Genomic DNA, 16093 nt, shown 5'->3' on the forward strand with positions numbered 1-16093 from the left:
TTACTCTCTTGTCCACAGACCAGTTCGAGAGCCACTGGTGTAATACTTACATACAGTTTTGGGTGTTGAAGCTTAGAGATCCTCCACTGCAAACTTCTAAGATATAAAGTTCATAGTACAATGGTCACCATGAAAAAGACAACATTTCCTACCATACTGAAGAATTTTATTACAGTTAGAATAGGAAGGAACTGGATTACCTCCCATAGCACTGTATGGGAACTGAAGATAAGTGCTGACTTTTTAATGGTTACAACTGTACTCTCACCCTTTTGCACTGCACAAAAAGCCTTTCTCTCCACTGGCAACTCTTTCTCTCCACAAGCAAAAGTAGACCCCATTTGCTTAGTAGCAAATTATGAATGAAAAAACTTGCAACATACAGCAGTTTCAATTACTGTGGGACTCAGGTGTTCTCTCAGCACAGCATAAACACTTGGAGACATGGGAAGAAGATCTGATGGAGAATGTGGAACTGTGGAATCATATAGGCTTGAAAGAAACACAAATAAAAATCATTATCCTTAAAAATGATTAGGAAATAATGGGAAGAAATCCCTTTGCAGCATAATGTATCAATGAGGGATGCAGACATGGAAATAATCATTCCCTGGTAGATCTGTATTGGGGTAACACTGATCTAGCATCAAGTAGCCTGGGAAAGAGCCAACAGCATGCTAACATCCTGTAGTCAGCCTCGTCCATGAAAGTACTCTTAGAAGATATAGCTATGGACACACAAAATTATGCTGTGCACCTTGTGCTATTCCAGGAGCACTAACATGTCTTAAACCTTGTTTAATTTAAATCTGCTGGCAGAGCGGGATCTGCCTTGTGATCTTGAACAGCACAGGAGCTCTTACATCACCTTCTAGTCACTTGAGCCAGGAGTTTCAGCTGGGAAAAGATGCAACCCAGTTTCCATAACAGTTTCTGGGGAAAAATTAAAAGCTGAAACTCCGGATCAAGAAGAGCTTAATGGCTACTCTAATTTATTTTTCAGTACCTTCCTGATGTCTAACCAGCATTAGGACTGGGCAGAGGGAGAGAGAGGGAGGGGAAGGTAATTTTCAAGCCCTCTTTATTTATTCTTACACTGAACACTCCTTTGCCAGTCCAGAGAACTGGGGTCTGTATCTCTGTGTTGCTATCATTAGGTATTTCTATGGAAAAAACTGGAATAAATGAAACTGCAGGGTGAAGGGAGGTACACAGACTCAGTGAATAACATCCAAAGTGTGAAATAGCTTAGATTACTCACATTTTGGAGATTGGGATAAATACAGCAGGGACATAACCTTTGTCTCCTCCTTCTGTAGGTCTTGAGACTAAAAAAGAATCAACGTTAGGGACATTTTAAAAAATGCCCTAAAGTTTCTATGCTTATTATTTATTGAGACTTAATTCCAAATATTTTAAAAGCAGCAGAACATAATATATTCAAAAGGAAACATAACTAGAGGCCTGCAAATCTGTGGATATCCGGGGCTCATTTTTGTGTATACAGATGCAAAATTTTTTATCTGTGCAGGGCTCTAAACGTAACTGTTTAATCATAAACAAGCAACAAGAAAATAAACAGTTAAGACAAGGCTTCAATCTGCACAGATTTGCACACATAAGTAACTGGACAGAAGAAGCTCTTTTGAAATCATGAGGACAATTTAAGTACATTATAGTTACGTGCTCAAATCTTTGCAGGCCTGAGCCTTTAGAATCCAGTCCTGCAAACATCTGCCTTTAACTGAAACCTTTCGTGAGGGGACAAAATAAGATTGTGTTCATTCATAGCCGATTCTTATTATTCTAGCAATTTTAGTCAACATATATTGCATAGGATCTGATGTTTGTCTCTGGAGTTGTAAGTTACTCTCATTGGTTGTTTGCCAATACTAAGTCCCCTGAATCACAAGTGGGAGGTTCCTGGAATGAAGAGGAAGCAAGTGATACTGCTGTTCTGGTAGCAGACAGGCAAGTGATATATATAAACAGAAATAAAGAGCCAAAACACAATGCAAGACATGTAACTGAAAGACGTATGATTTTTGTGAACAATGAATAATATCCAATAATGTGACTGTTTTCACAGAAATGTTTCTTGGCCTGTGTATACCTAAGTGTCATTGTTATTTATTGTTTGTGTTGCTGCAGCACCTACAGATCATAGACTAGGGCTCAACTATGTTATGTGCTGTTCAGTCACACAACAAAAACACAATCCCTGCCCTAAAGAGCTTGCCATCTAAGTATATGACAAGCAACAACAGGTGGAAACAATAGGTAGGTAGAGAGTGCACAAGGAAACAAGAACAATTCTTATAAAGGCATTATCTAAAATAAGGTAACGTTTACACAAGTAAACATCTTTTTTCCTAAGACAAAAGTTCATTTGTATGTCACCTGAATTTAATGTTACTTTCCAAAAAGCATAATATAGACTGTAGAGCCCAACCTTCATTTGGCTGACAGCTGTAGTATTTGCCAAAGGCTTTATCTTTGGGAATGTCTGGATACAGATACTTCAGTGGATTTTCAGGAACATTGTCTGCCAAAATAACTTTGTAATCCCGCAAAATATCAGCAAATGGCAGTGCTGTTAAACGACCTTTATTATAGGGTTCCACTGAGTGAAACCTTACTTCTCCTGTAAAAACACAAAGGCAATATAATTGTGAATAGGTAAAGAGATCATTGGTCATAATCAGTTACTCACTTCACCTGCCATTCCTAGTTTAGGTTGCCCTGAATTTTACATTTTTAAACTTCACTTACCATTTTCTGACTGGTCCACCCAGGTAAAAGTAATTCCTCCCAGGTTGCTTTCACTAAACCTTAATAAAAATGTTCCAGGCATTTTGTCCTTGAGCAAAACTCGTTCTTTCTCCTTGCTCACAAATCCCATTACATACCTGCAAGTATAACAAAAAATCATGGCTTTACTTACAGGGTAACTACAGCATCCATTCTATGGAATTCCTTTTGCAATTCTTATATTGCAGTGCCAGATATATGCCAAGCAAAGTAAAAGGCTGGTTTAATAATGGGCATTGCTTTAGATCTACTAACTTCATGTGGAGCTTTTGTAAGGAGTTTTATCTGTAAAAGAATACAATGTAGGTCTACCACAGAGTGGAACATGACAAAATGTATTATATTACTTGCCTGTAAACTAACTAAGTCCACAAAGGAGAAATCTAAAATCCACTTTGAATAGTTTCAGTAGAGTTTTCTTCAGGCTATAAATAATTGAAAACAATATGGCATACTTGGCCTAAAAATCCCCTTTGGAAATACTTTTCTGTAATGCTAAGTGTAGACTTAATAAAGAGAAGGGATAGATGAGATAAGCATGTTACATTAATGGGAAAGTTGCCAGTATATTGCTCACCCATCAATCCAAAGAGGAAGAATGTGTTTTTTAATTAAGTCCAGTATTGCTTCAATCCATACCCAAAAGGTAAATGACTTTCCAGGTAAATGTTCCTATTAATAAAATAAACAAATAAAAAGATAATTTCAAACTGCATCTTTATCACAATTTCAATGATGCATATTCCTGTCATTTTCACAGGAATAGTTCTAGTTTCTATTTGTGAGAATGATAGAGAAATGTATTCAAAGCAGCAATTCAAATCTTACTATCTCGTGTAAAAGCAAAATATCTAGATGATTTGCTTTTCAAGATCTTTAGAGGAAGTGCTTCACTTTATATTCTATTTAGAATAATTTGTGTCTATATCATTTCACCCTCACTAGGAAATCACAGCTTGAGAGCACAACACGCAGCTATTTTCTTCCAAAAATATTTAAATATATCTATATATTTTAGAAATGTGCATCTGTCTGTGAGTCTGTTCAAGAACTCCTAAATGGTAAGAGCTAGGTCTACTAAATTTGGTATGCAGCTTCCTCTTATTCTAACTTAAAGCAAGGTCAGGGTTTGGTTGGGCCAGGAAAACAGGAAGTTCAGGGAATGGGACTGTTTTCCATAACATGGAAAGGCAGCGGACCTAGAGAGAAGGGACATGATAATGAGAGTGTCCACTGGGGACAGTGAGCATGGTGGGGGGGAGGGAAGCTATATTGCAGAGTCACCACTGGAGACAGCTGCACCACTAAGAAAGTGGTCACATGACTGCGGCTCGCCATCTTCTCTGCCAGCAGACTGGGTAAGTGCCTTCCTGCTCCAACCTCCCCACCCCAGACCTTGGCCGCAGCACTGGAGTTAGGGAGAGAAGGCCCTTTCTGGATGCATGGGCTGGAGGAAGAGAGAAGGCCCCTGCCAGCTGGGAGGGGGGAGGGGAGAAAGTCCCTGCTGGCTGGAGGAGGGGGGGGGGGGTGAGAGTAGAACAAGAGCCCCACTGGATGGGACTCCCTGTCCTGAGCCCCTCATCACTCTCCCCCCCATTCCCAACCCCCTTGCTCTGAGTGCCTCCTAAACCCCCACCCTGACTAATACACCCCCCTATATGCCCCAGACTCCTGCTCTGCCTCCCACATTTACAAAGTCCTTCCCTGACTCCTGAACCCCCCACAATGCCAGCCCCCTGCCTTGAAGGACCTGGGCAATGCCAGGAAAGTCTTCTAATATTACAAATATATCTTGCAATATATTTTAGAAATGTGTGTCTGTCTGTCTTTCCGTGAGTCCGTTTGTTCAAGAACTCCTAAATGATAAGAGCTAGAACAACCACATTTGGTATGCAGTTTCCTCTAAGCACAACTTAAAGCAAGGTAATAGTTTGGTTGTGCCAGGACAATGGGATGTGCCTGGAATTCAATTGTTTCTCATAAAACAGAAAAGGTAGGGGTCTGGCCGTTATACTGCAGAATGACCATAGGGGGCAGCAACGGGCCAGAGATGGGGACTGGGACAGCTGTAGCCCCACTGGGCCAGCTTGGGGCAGGAGTGGAGAAAGGGACAGCTACTATATATATGAGAGAGTTTATCTGTTTGTGGGTCAGTGTTTGTCTGCCCCCACTTCTCCAGCTGTGTCCACTGTAGAGGCTATGGTCAGGAGTTTCTCACCTGGCCCTAAGCTCTTGTGGTGAGGTAGGGCTGGAGTTGTTCTCTCCCCCCAGGGAAAACTGAACCTCTCATCGCCAGCCCCACCCCAGAACAATGATTTAAATTAAGAAAAACACAACTTATTTGAGTTAAGGACCCTAGCAATTCTGAGTAAATTTTCCAGTTTTAAATAATGCATCTTTAATATGAACATATTGGATTTATTTTCCATACTCAGTATTTGTCTGTTTCTGACCGGAGTATTTAGATGTATTGACTTACAGACAACTAGTTCTGAAATATGTTTGTTTTAATTTACAAATGAGCATTTGGAATAATTTAACTTTTAAAAACAATTTTAGAGTCTGGCTCCCATTAGTGATTATATTTTCTTAAGTCAAGTCATAAGCTAACTGGAATGGTCAAAGAAGAATCAGACAAGACTACTGACTAATGGCCAAACCATTAATTTTCTATGGATGGCATGTATGTGCCAATCTAAATTGCATCACCATTAAAATGTCTTTTATTAAAAAGGAGTTCAATTTCAACAACTTTAGGACAGGTCATTTAGTGAAGTAAATGATAACCAGGTGTGATTTAGTCTGAACTCCTCCCAGCCAGATTTAACCATTAAGGTCCTTGTTGGTACTTTCCAGTAAGTAGCATTTTAGAAATAATTCAGTATGCTAGGCCTGGAAATCCCGACACAGGGAAGCTCAGGATGGGGCCAATCCTGATCTCATATATGTCAAGTGGGAGATTTGTCAGTGATGTCAGTGGAGCTGAATTAGGCCTGCATGCAGGCACTCAAAGGAAAAAGAAGAATATTCTATTTTCATAGTCATACCTTGCAGAACTTTGCCCAGGACAGTTGATAATCACTGTAACTAATTTGTTGCCCTAAAATTTAAAAAGAATGAGTCCATTTTTCAGAAGTTCCTGAAATAGGTTCATTTATGATATTTGATATAAAAGCATTTACACTGTACATTACATTTAACAGAATAAGACTGGTATAAGCACACTTTCTCTCTAGGTAGACCTACAATTTAAATAGCACAGCAATACTCTGAAGAAATGTGGGTCTTCTTCTATATACCTTTACACACGATTTCACTTTTTATCAGAGTTGCTGATCCTAGGCTTCACTCACACTTTTCTGCTCAAATTTCTAATAGGAAAATCTTTTATGATACATACATTCCTACCAATTTACTCTTCTGTAAGTGCTAGAAGAAAATAAATACAGTATCTTTAGAATAACACCACTTAACATGTAGTTATTGTCATATTATTATTTCAAATCTTCAATGTCTAAATAGGAAGTAATGTTTCTCCTGTGAAATAGAATAAATCTCAACCTCATTTTTATTTATTTTTTGTTCTAGTTACTGACATGACATAGAGGAGAGAGACCTTGTTTAGACAGGGAATGGCACCAAGAAATTGTACCAAGTACCATACATTCATCCAGATCACTTGAAATGTTTGGGGTACGAGTGAGAAATGGGATAGGAAATCTTCTAGCCTGCTTGTCTTGCAGGAGTCTAGGGTGTAGGCACAACTCCTGGGGGTAAGCAAACACGTCCCTTTCTCAGTTTTTTTCTGTTGTACATATGCTTTCTCTTGTTGTGGTTGCAGGTCTTTTTAATTTTCACTCCTAGGGATCCAGAGCTAGAGCTACAATCCTATTAATCAAATGTTGCGGCTGAGACCAGGGGTACGTCTACACTTGCACCCTAGTTCGAACTAGGAATGCAAATGTAGGCGACCGAAATTGCTAATAAAGCGGGGATTTAAATATCACACGCTTCATTAGCGAGATCTCACCGATGCATTACTCTGCTCAACAGCTGTTTCGAAAGTGAAACTAAGCGCCGGGACGCGTTAGTTCGAACCAAGAGGTTTGATTCGAACTAACGCGTCCCGGCACGCACTTTCACTTTCGAAACAGCTGTTGAGCGGAGTAACATGCCGGTGAGATCATGCTAATAAAGCGTGAGATATTTAAATCCCCGCTTCATTAGCAATTTCGGTCGCCTACATTTGCATTCCTAGTTCGAACTAGGGTGCAAGTGTAGACGTACCCCTGGTCTCAGCCGCAACATTTGATTCATAGGATTGTAGCTCTAGCTCTGGATCCCAGTCTTAGAAGAAGTTGATTATGTGCACACTGGGCGGCGTGCACAACTTTTCTTTTCTTCAACCTTCACCACCATCGCTTCACTGCAGAAAGTGGCTCTGATAAAAGTTCCCTCCTGTACAAGTTACTACAGAAAGTGGTTTCACTTCTCTAGGCAAATTGCTTTCCCCCTCCCTATCCTCCTGACAGAAGTCCTCCCCCAAACCATTAGCAGCTGCCTTAATCCCCTTTTGCTGCCCCTCAAAAGTGTCTCCCCATTTCAGCCTCCACCAGAAATAAAATCTAGCTAAGGAGTTCCATATGGTCTGTCAACACCTTTTCTTCCCTCCCTCCATCAAAAAGGGCATTCAAACCACTCAACATCCACCTCCTGACTGACATTAGAAAGGACAGCCTCTCCAATTCTTAATCACAAATAATTCTACCAGCTTCCTCCAAAGCCAGAATCTCCTTTCTGGAGGACATGTAGTTGAAACCTTCAAGAGTCCATCATACTGCCAGGAAGCTAATTATACCCACTTCCTGCCCCTAGAGAAGCTTCCTTTTCCTTAATCAGAAGAGAAGGAGTGATCCCCTTTGCCTTGAGGAGACAAGTGACCCAGAAAATAAAAGGTTCTAGAATGCTGTGCTCTCTGCTCGCTATGTTCACCTACCCCTCCCTCTCCCTCTGGCCGCTTTCGCTTTGTTGAGAGAGCCTGTTGACGCTGATGACGTGATGAAGTAATTCTGTCGCTGGGCAGGAAAAAACTTGTACAGGCAGTCCCCAGGTTACATGGATCCGACTTACATCGGATCCCTACTTACAAATGGGGTGAGGCAACCCTGCACTAGCTGCTTCCTCCCAGCAGACCAGGGAGACGCGAAGCTAGCGCCCCCCCAGCAGACCAGGAGGACGCGGAGCGGCTTTTCTCAGCAGACACCTCAGCTTGAGAATAAAGGACTGAGGGAAGTGAGGTGTGGGAGAATAAAACTGAGCTCTGGAAAAATGTTTGGCTAGAGTTTCCCCTACAATATGTACCAGTTCCGACTTACATACAAATTCAACTTAAGAACAAACCTACAGTCCCTATCTTGTACGTAACCCGGGGACTGCCTGTATATACAGATATAGATATAGAGATTAATGTTTTTAAACAAACCAAGACTGCCCTTTCATTTCATAATAAATTATTTTTTTTTAACATAGCTTACCATAGTTTGTTGCAACTATGACACTATTTTGCTTAGCCCAATCATCTGAAAGTTCACAAGCTGAGGTACTTTTTGTTAAGAAACGTATCTTTTTACATAAAAGTATTAACAGACAATTAGCACTGCTGACAGTGCCAGAGATAGCTGTGTTACTGAAAAGTGGTGTGGCAACAGCACATGAAAGCACAAACTACAAGGAGTCCTATGGCACCTTTAAGACTAATTAATTTATTTAGGCATAAACTCTGTGGGCTGGAACCCACTTTGTCAGATTCATGAAGCAGAAACTTGAGTTTGGCAGGGATGTATACACATATGCAAAGATCAGTGTGTTACGTTACCATGCAGAGGGCCAGTGCTAATGAGGTCTATTCACTCCTTGAAGATATGTCTCATTCCCAATAGTTGAAGAGATAGGTTGTAGATCCTTGATGCTATGTAGGAGAGAGTTTAACTGGGGGCTGTGGGTAATGGCCAGTGGTGTTCTATCACTTTCTTTGTTGGTCCTGTCCTATAGTAGGTGACTTCTGGGTACCCACCTAGCTCTGTCAATCTGTTTTTTCACTTCCCCAGGTGGGTACTGTAGTTTTAAGAATGCTAGCTAGAGATCATGTAGGTGTTTGTCTCTGTCTGAGGGACTGGAGTTAATGCGGTTGTATCTTATGGCTTGGCTGTATACAATGGATCATGTAACGTGCTCGGGATCAGTGGTTCCCAACCGTTTTTAACACCAGGGACTGGTAAACACATTCAGAAACTTTTGGCGGACTGGTAACGTTTTATTTGCAGATTTAGATATTCATTATGCAAATGATGAATATGCAAATATGAAAAATAAAACATTACCAGGCTGCCAAAAGCCCAACCCCCTGAACCCTCAGTGCCAGCTGTAACCTCTAGAGCTCTCCACCATGCCAGCCACTGACCCCAGAGTCCCTTGCGCCCAACCCACCCAATGCCAGCTCCCCATCCCAAATGCCTCAGTGACAGCACCCCGCCCCTTGGAATCCCCCCCCACCAGACCCCACAGTATCAGCCTCCTATTTCTAGAGCCACACTGCACCCTATTCCCCCAGAGCCTTCCCCAGTGCCAGCCTCCACTACTAGCTCAGCCTCCAGAGCTCCTCAGCACTAGCCCAGTCCCTGGAGCCCCCACCTGCCCTGCCCCCCTCACCTAGTCCTTGGCTGCTGCCCTTGTCATAGCTGCTCTGGGGGTCAGGCTGGGGTACATCACCATGGCTGTTGGGAGAGGTGTGTCCTGCCCCGCCTCTCAGATAAACAGACAGGAGTGGGGTCTCCTCCAGCCACAGAAGAGTGCTTCCCTGCATGGCACCATGCAGGGAAGCACTCTACCGAGGCTGGGAGGAGACCTCGCTCCTGCCTGGTGCTGGTTGGCTGAGAGGCAGGGCAGGACACACCTCTCCCAACAGCTGTGGTGGGAGAGGAGGTGCTGGGTGCTGTACCCTAGCCCCAACCCCCACACCGCTGTGGCCTGGGAGCCAGGGGTGCGTCTTGACTACAGGGTTCTGTCGACAAAAGCGGACTTTTGTCGACAACACTATACCTGCGTCTACACTGTCGCTGAGTTCTGTCGACATAATGTCGACAGAACTCAGCAGGTTTGTAGACGGCTGTAAACCTCATTCTACAAGGAATAATGCCTTTTGTCGACAGAATTCTATCGACAGAAGGCGTTATTGCATCTACACTGTCCTTTGTGTCTTCACTCTTATGTCAACAAAGCAGCTTGCTTTGTCGACAGAACTGGATGTAGTCTAGACGCTCTTTGTCGACAGAAGCTTTGTCAACAGTGTCTGTCGACAAAAGCCTGTAGTCTATACGTACCCCAGAGGTCTACCGCCCATCGGCAGGCTGCAGCCTGGGAGTTGGGAACCGCTAGTCCAGTGGAAGCTGGAATCTTTTGCCAGCCTAGATGGTGGCCAAAGAGTTGAAATCACTAAGAGCTGAAATCACTGGTTTGGCTGGGAGCCAGACCCATTGCAGCTAGTGGAGTGGCAGGCGGGAATGACCGGCAGGCGGCTGGCGAGAGCGACTAGAGGACTACAGGAGAAGCACAAAGGTGGCCTAGCCTCAGGTTCAAAGAGGGGAGTCATCCGGATGATGTGTCAGGGTCTGCACTGACTGGACAGAGTTGGAAGTGGGGCATCTGAAGTGGGGAAAAGTTTGGGTAAGTGAACTCTGTTGTGGTACTTTCCCAAGATAATGCCATGTGATTTCTCTCTCTTTCATTAAAAGTTTCTTTTCTTTTCTCAGACCCTGTGCTTGGGAGTGGGGAAGCATTGCCTCACAGAGGCGCCCAAGGGTGTGTAAATTTCCCAGGCTACTGGGTAGGGACTCGAGCCAGTTCTGTGTGAGATGGACCCCTAGATATTGAACCCAGCCCTGGTTGCTGCCGGGCCTACCCGGCGGAAGGGTTACACATGTAACAGCAGGGCTGGGTCCTAGAGAGGGCCGAATGAGCTGCCTGCAGCACAGTCTAAGGGAGGGGATTGGCTGCTGGGGTCTCTGGGAAGTGGAGGGGATAAGGGTGGAAGAGCAAGTCAGGCATAGGGTTACCAGTTTAATAATCCCGCCTAGGGCACCATAAATCCTAAGGACAGCCCTGCTGCACAGCTAACGTTATAGGGCAAATAATGCTGCTTGTCCACAATTTCAGCCTGTGCACATCAGCAGACACACACTATGTAGAAGTCTAATCTGTTGTTTTGACCATCAGGAAGAATCCACGCAGAGACTGGGACTGGCTAGCTCACTGAAAAAAGTAATTTCCCCTCTTTCGGTATTTACATCTTTTCATCAACTGTTGGGAGTGGGACATTTTGACCCTGACTGAACTGGCTTCATTAAGACATAGGACAAGAAGCAATGGGCTTAAGTTGCAGCAAGGGAGGTTTAGGCTGGACATTAGGAAAAACTGCCTAATTGTCAGGGTGGTTAAACACTGGAATAAACTGCCTAGGGAAGCTGTGGAATCTCCATCATTAGAGATATTTAAGAGCAGGTTAGATAAACATCAGGGATGATCTAGATGGTGCTTGGTCCTGCTGTGAGGGCAGGGGACTGGATTTGATGACCTCTTGAGGTCCCTTCCAGTTCTACTATTCTATGATTCTAAGATTAGCACTGGTTCTCTGCATAGAAATGTAACACACCTGTCTATCCTGAAAGATGATCCATCGTTCTCACAGACTTTGGGAGGCAGGCCAATCCTCGCTTAGACACCTCCCCAACCTGAAGCAAATACTCACAAGCAACTTACACACCTCACAATAGAAACACTAACACAGGAACCAATCCCTCCAACAAACCCTGTTGGAACACACCCACCTTTGCATGTCTATATATACCTGATAAACTGAAGTATCCACTTCATGCATCTGATGAAGTAGGTTCCAGCCCATGAAATCTTATACTCACATAAATTTGTTAGTCTTTAAGATTTCCCAAAATTATTCAGTTTTTGCTGAAACAGACTAACATGGCTACCCCTCTGCAACTTGTTTATAAACTGATTTAGAACAAGTAAAGAATGTGGGGAAAAGGATGTGGGTGGAGGAGGAGGAGATTTGGGGCACAAATTCTCACCTCTAACCTGCAAGTGGGCAGAGTTTGGCCTCTTGTGTACAATATTTAGAAGTAAATATAAATTGAACAGCTTTCATAATTTCATGGTTCTTACCAATAAGTTTCTCTGCCAGCATATTGAGCTGCTCAGAATTGAGCCCACGACCAACATAAGATGAAAACTGCCAGCTCAGTATTTCCAAAAGTTGACTCAGCGTGGCAGCTGGAGGATTGTTAAAGAATGCCAGGTTCTGCAATATAATTAATACTTTGTTTATTCAAAGTACAAAGTGCAAGAAGCAGGAGTACAAGATTTCCAAGTACCCTCCTGAAATTTGCCCCAGTCCAGTTGCAGAGAAATCATAACAAGAGCGTGAAAGGATAATTAAATATACAAGCCCATTCCATCACTGGTCTCTTTACCAAGACCACAACCAAAGTGCTAATTTTTAATACCAGCTGAGAATGTTTGTGTAGTGATGTTGAGATTTGTCCACTAAGGACAACATATGGTGCCTAGCAGAGCAGGGTCCTGGTCCATGCTTGGGGCTCCTACGTGCTATGATAAAACAAATCAATAATAAATAGATTGGAAACTACCAATAAGCCATTTCACGCCAACCAAAAATCAACAGTCAAAAGGTCAGTACCTTCCTATCTTACACATGAACTGAAAATCTGGAGGTGAAAAAGGCACCATATCTGGATCCAAAGACCCATTAAATCTTCTACTTAAATTTAAACATATTATTATACATGTGATCACAGCTAATTTGTAGTTTATAGAGTGTGTACAGAAAAAAGGTCAATTTTCTTAGAATATCAGATCTGGGGGAAAAATATTTTTCTGATAATATATTTGATTGACAAATAGAGAACTAGAAACTTGAAATACACAGAAAATAAATATTTGGGATTTGAAGACCTACCTGAGGATCCTTTGACGACAAGTTGTACCAAATAATAGAAGCCCAAGCATTAGGCAACTGACTGACATTGGAAATCATCACTACAGGCAAAGAGGTTGTCTGGTGAAGAAGCCACAGTATGGGAATGTTACAAGGCATTCATTGGGAAGGACTTAGTATACCAACATGTTTTTTTTTAATTTGCATAATGGTTGTGTAGTATCAAAAACTGCAATAGTCTTAATATCCCCTCTTCCTCTAACAGCATATTCTTGGGTCAGATATCTGCTAGGGTGCTGTTGCTGGCCAGTGCTCAGGGGATAGGCCCCCAAAGGTTGAGTGAATGCTCTGTATGCCAGACTCCATAGTGACCCAGGTGGCTGGCTGTCGCTCTATGAAAGAGCTGCACAAAACACAGCTGCCCACAGCCTGTCATCCTTTTGGCAGGAAGGGGAATCTGTGGTATCCCTAACAGTGTTGGAGACCATTAGGATCCATGTCAGCCACACTTGGATGCCCACAAGTGGTGAATCAGAAAAACCTGTTGGTCATGTGTTTTATGAAGCCGTAAAACTTTCTCTTGCCATATCCTATCATTCCTCAAAGAGAATGCTATGCTTCTCCTCAGCGCATCCCAATCTTGCTTCTATTAAACTCAATGGCTGTGTCTACACTGGCCACTTATTCTGGAAAATCAGCCGCTTTTCCGGAATAACTTGCCAGCTGTCTACACTGGCCCCTTGAATTCCCGGAAAAGCACTGACGATCTACTGTAAAATCATCAGTGCTTTTCCAGAAAAACTATGCTGCTCCCGTTTGGGCAAAAGTCCTTTTCCAGAAAACTGTTCCGGAAAAGGGCCAGTGTAGACAGCACAGTAGTGTTTTCCGCAAAAAAGCCCCGATCGCGAAAATGAAGATTGGGGCTTTTTGGCGGAAAACTGCGTCTACATTGGCACGGACGCTTTTCCGGAAAAAGTGCTTTTCCGGAAAAGCATCCTGCCAATGTAGACGTGCTTTTTCCGGAAATACTTATAACGGAAAGCTGTTCCGTTTTAAGCATTTCCGGAAAAGGGTGCCAGTGTAGACGTAGCCAATGGGAATTTTGTCTCTGAATTCAATGAGGACAGAACTAGGCACTACATCGTCTGCAAAAACATATTTATACTGTACCGAAGTGAAGCATGCATAACCAATTAGGAAGGCTCATATCCATGTACATAGTCTATTAACAAATTTTCAAGCTCTGGTAAGCAACAGGCATTAATTTGGTTTGAAGAGAAAATTGGTTTCTTACTCTTCCCCACACAAAAACAGTGAAAACACTCACTTCCAAATCTACAGTCAGACCATACAGGGAGACCTGTGTTTCAAAGCTGATGGAGTGCAGCTCTTCAGTTACCATCTGAGGCCCCTGAGGGAGCAAAGACAACATAAAACTGTGAACAATATTGGCATTTAAAATTGGTTTTGGCATTCTGACTACAACCAAATCTTGCAGCGAACACAACATCGAAAGAAAATATGTCCTCTGAATATATAAGCTGAGCCAGTGGAAAATCGTGGGTGTTTAAAAAAATACAGAGCTTCTGACCTTAAACTCTGTCTACAACTTCTGTAGTTTTCTGAAGAAGCTAAGAAAGCACTGTTAAAAGAACCTTTTAAGGGAATTTTTGCACTTTTAAAGATGAGCTATAAAATGAACAAAAGGAACTGTCCTTTTTGTAAATTATTGAGGTGGCCTCACACAGTTTTTTAAAAAGTTTCTTTAACGATTGACAATTTCAATGTAAAACAGATTCTGATTTCCCAGATGACACTATCTTTGGAGGACTGGGAATACATCTTTCCAGGAGGCATAAACTTAAGCAGCAGCTCTCTTAGCTTTCCAACTGCTCAACAACACCTCCTTGTGTAGGACTAGAGCATGCAAATTGCACCAAGAGTGGCAGGGGGGAAGAGGTTGGCCAAAGCCCTGTTTCCTTTTCTACCTTTTCCGGGTGATTTGCTCCCTGGAGGGGTTAAGGTCAAATCCCTGCTTACCGAGAGTATTTATAAGTCTCTGTTTTTGCACAGGCCACATGAAGAAGATTTCCTTCCACGACATCCCTTCCCCTAGCACATGTCTACCAGGGCAGATTATAATATTGCACAGTTGGGGAAATGCAGCTCAGGTTTCCACCTCCTATGAGGTCAAAGTTCCCTTCCTGAAACTACCAAATCCCGCCATTCCTAGCATAATGCTCAGTGAGGGAAAAGCCAGTTTTTGACAACCCAGTAAGACAAAAGCCTAAATGTATGATGTCAAGTTTCATCACAGTTTCACTGGCTTTGCAGTTCAATCTTCTATGTTAAGCTTTGAATAAAAAAGTTGCTTTCCTCCTATGTGGCATACACCACAACTGTGGAAACTTCTGATCTGTAGGCCTTCATAGACACTTACCTGGAATGGAACTAACCAAACAAAGAATTAAGAACTGTGTCTGTTCTGAGCTAGATTTTCAAGTTATTTAGGTACTTAAAGATGCAGCTAGCTGCCTAGGGGGATTTTCAAAAGCACCTCACCCCTCTCAAGAAACATCTTATTTGCCTAATCTAGCTATTATACAACATTGCCTTCCCATTTTCTCAGAACCTGGGACCAGCAGTGGCATTAAACAACATAGCTATAACAACCAAGCCGGATACTTATGCTACCTCATTTATGAATTCATTTCTAGAGCCTCAGCATATTTTTTTCAATTGCAGTTGCAGCATCGATCATTGACAACTGACGTTAACTAAGAATGATTAATTCTCTGTACAGGACTAGAATCCTGACCAAAAATGTTTTGAAGTACAAATCTGCACACCATAACCACCAGACATACTTGGAGAGAAAGTTCTGTGCTTGTAAAAAGGCAGAAGCTGCTAGAAGTTTGGCATCTGCCACTGCAAGCAGGGATCCACAGACAGTTTTGCTTAAGCACTCCAAGCCAGCTGTATTGCCCCGATACTCCTGCTGAAAGTCAGTCTCCCCTTGCCTGCAGCAAATGAAAGTACCAGCAGAAGAGACTGACGTACAAGAAATAGCCACCAATGTGCTTGTACGACCATCTCAGAACGTGCGGGCCAGCAGCAATACAGGGAAAGCTGGTGAATTTATGTGGCATGGCCAGACAAGCCGCAGGAGTAAGAACAAAAGTAAAGAACGGTCAAATCACAAGGATCTTTACAAAGAAACACTCTGAGTTGTTTCTTGCCCTCTTCCGCCAAAAG

At 42.7% G+C, this 16093-nt stretch overlaps 1 protein-coding gene across 1 annotated transcript in view; it reads right to left on the reverse strand.

Annotated features, from left to right (window-relative positions):
• Positions 1–16093, reverse strand: part of STAT4 (signal transducer and activator of transcription 4) — a 96760-nt gene that overhangs the window by 7144 nt on the left and 73523 nt on the right. The window contains exons 15-23 of the mRNA XM_075934199.2: positions 14166–14249; positions 12860–12958; positions 12046–12181; positions 5859–5911; positions 3389–3483; positions 2773–2909; positions 2453–2644; positions 1262–1328; positions 384–492 (exon numbers count right to left, since the gene is read on the reverse strand). Coding sequence (XP_075790314.2) covers positions 384–492; positions 1262–1328; positions 2453–2644; positions 2773–2909; positions 3389–3483; positions 5859–5911; positions 12046–12181; positions 12860–12958; positions 14166–14249 — 972 coding nt within the window. The remainder of the gene's footprint in view (positions 1–383; positions 493–1261; positions 1329–2452; positions 2645–2772; positions 2910–3388; positions 3484–5858; positions 5912–12045; positions 12182–12859; positions 12959–14165; positions 14250–16093) is intronic.

Source organism: Pelodiscus sinensis, chromosome 7 (genome assembly GCF_052426305.1).
Source record: "Pelodiscus sinensis isolate ZL-2025 chromosome 7, ASM5242630v1, whole genome shotgun sequence".
Lineage (NCBI taxonomy): Eukaryota > Metazoa > Chordata > Testudines > Trionychidae > Pelodiscus > Pelodiscus sinensis.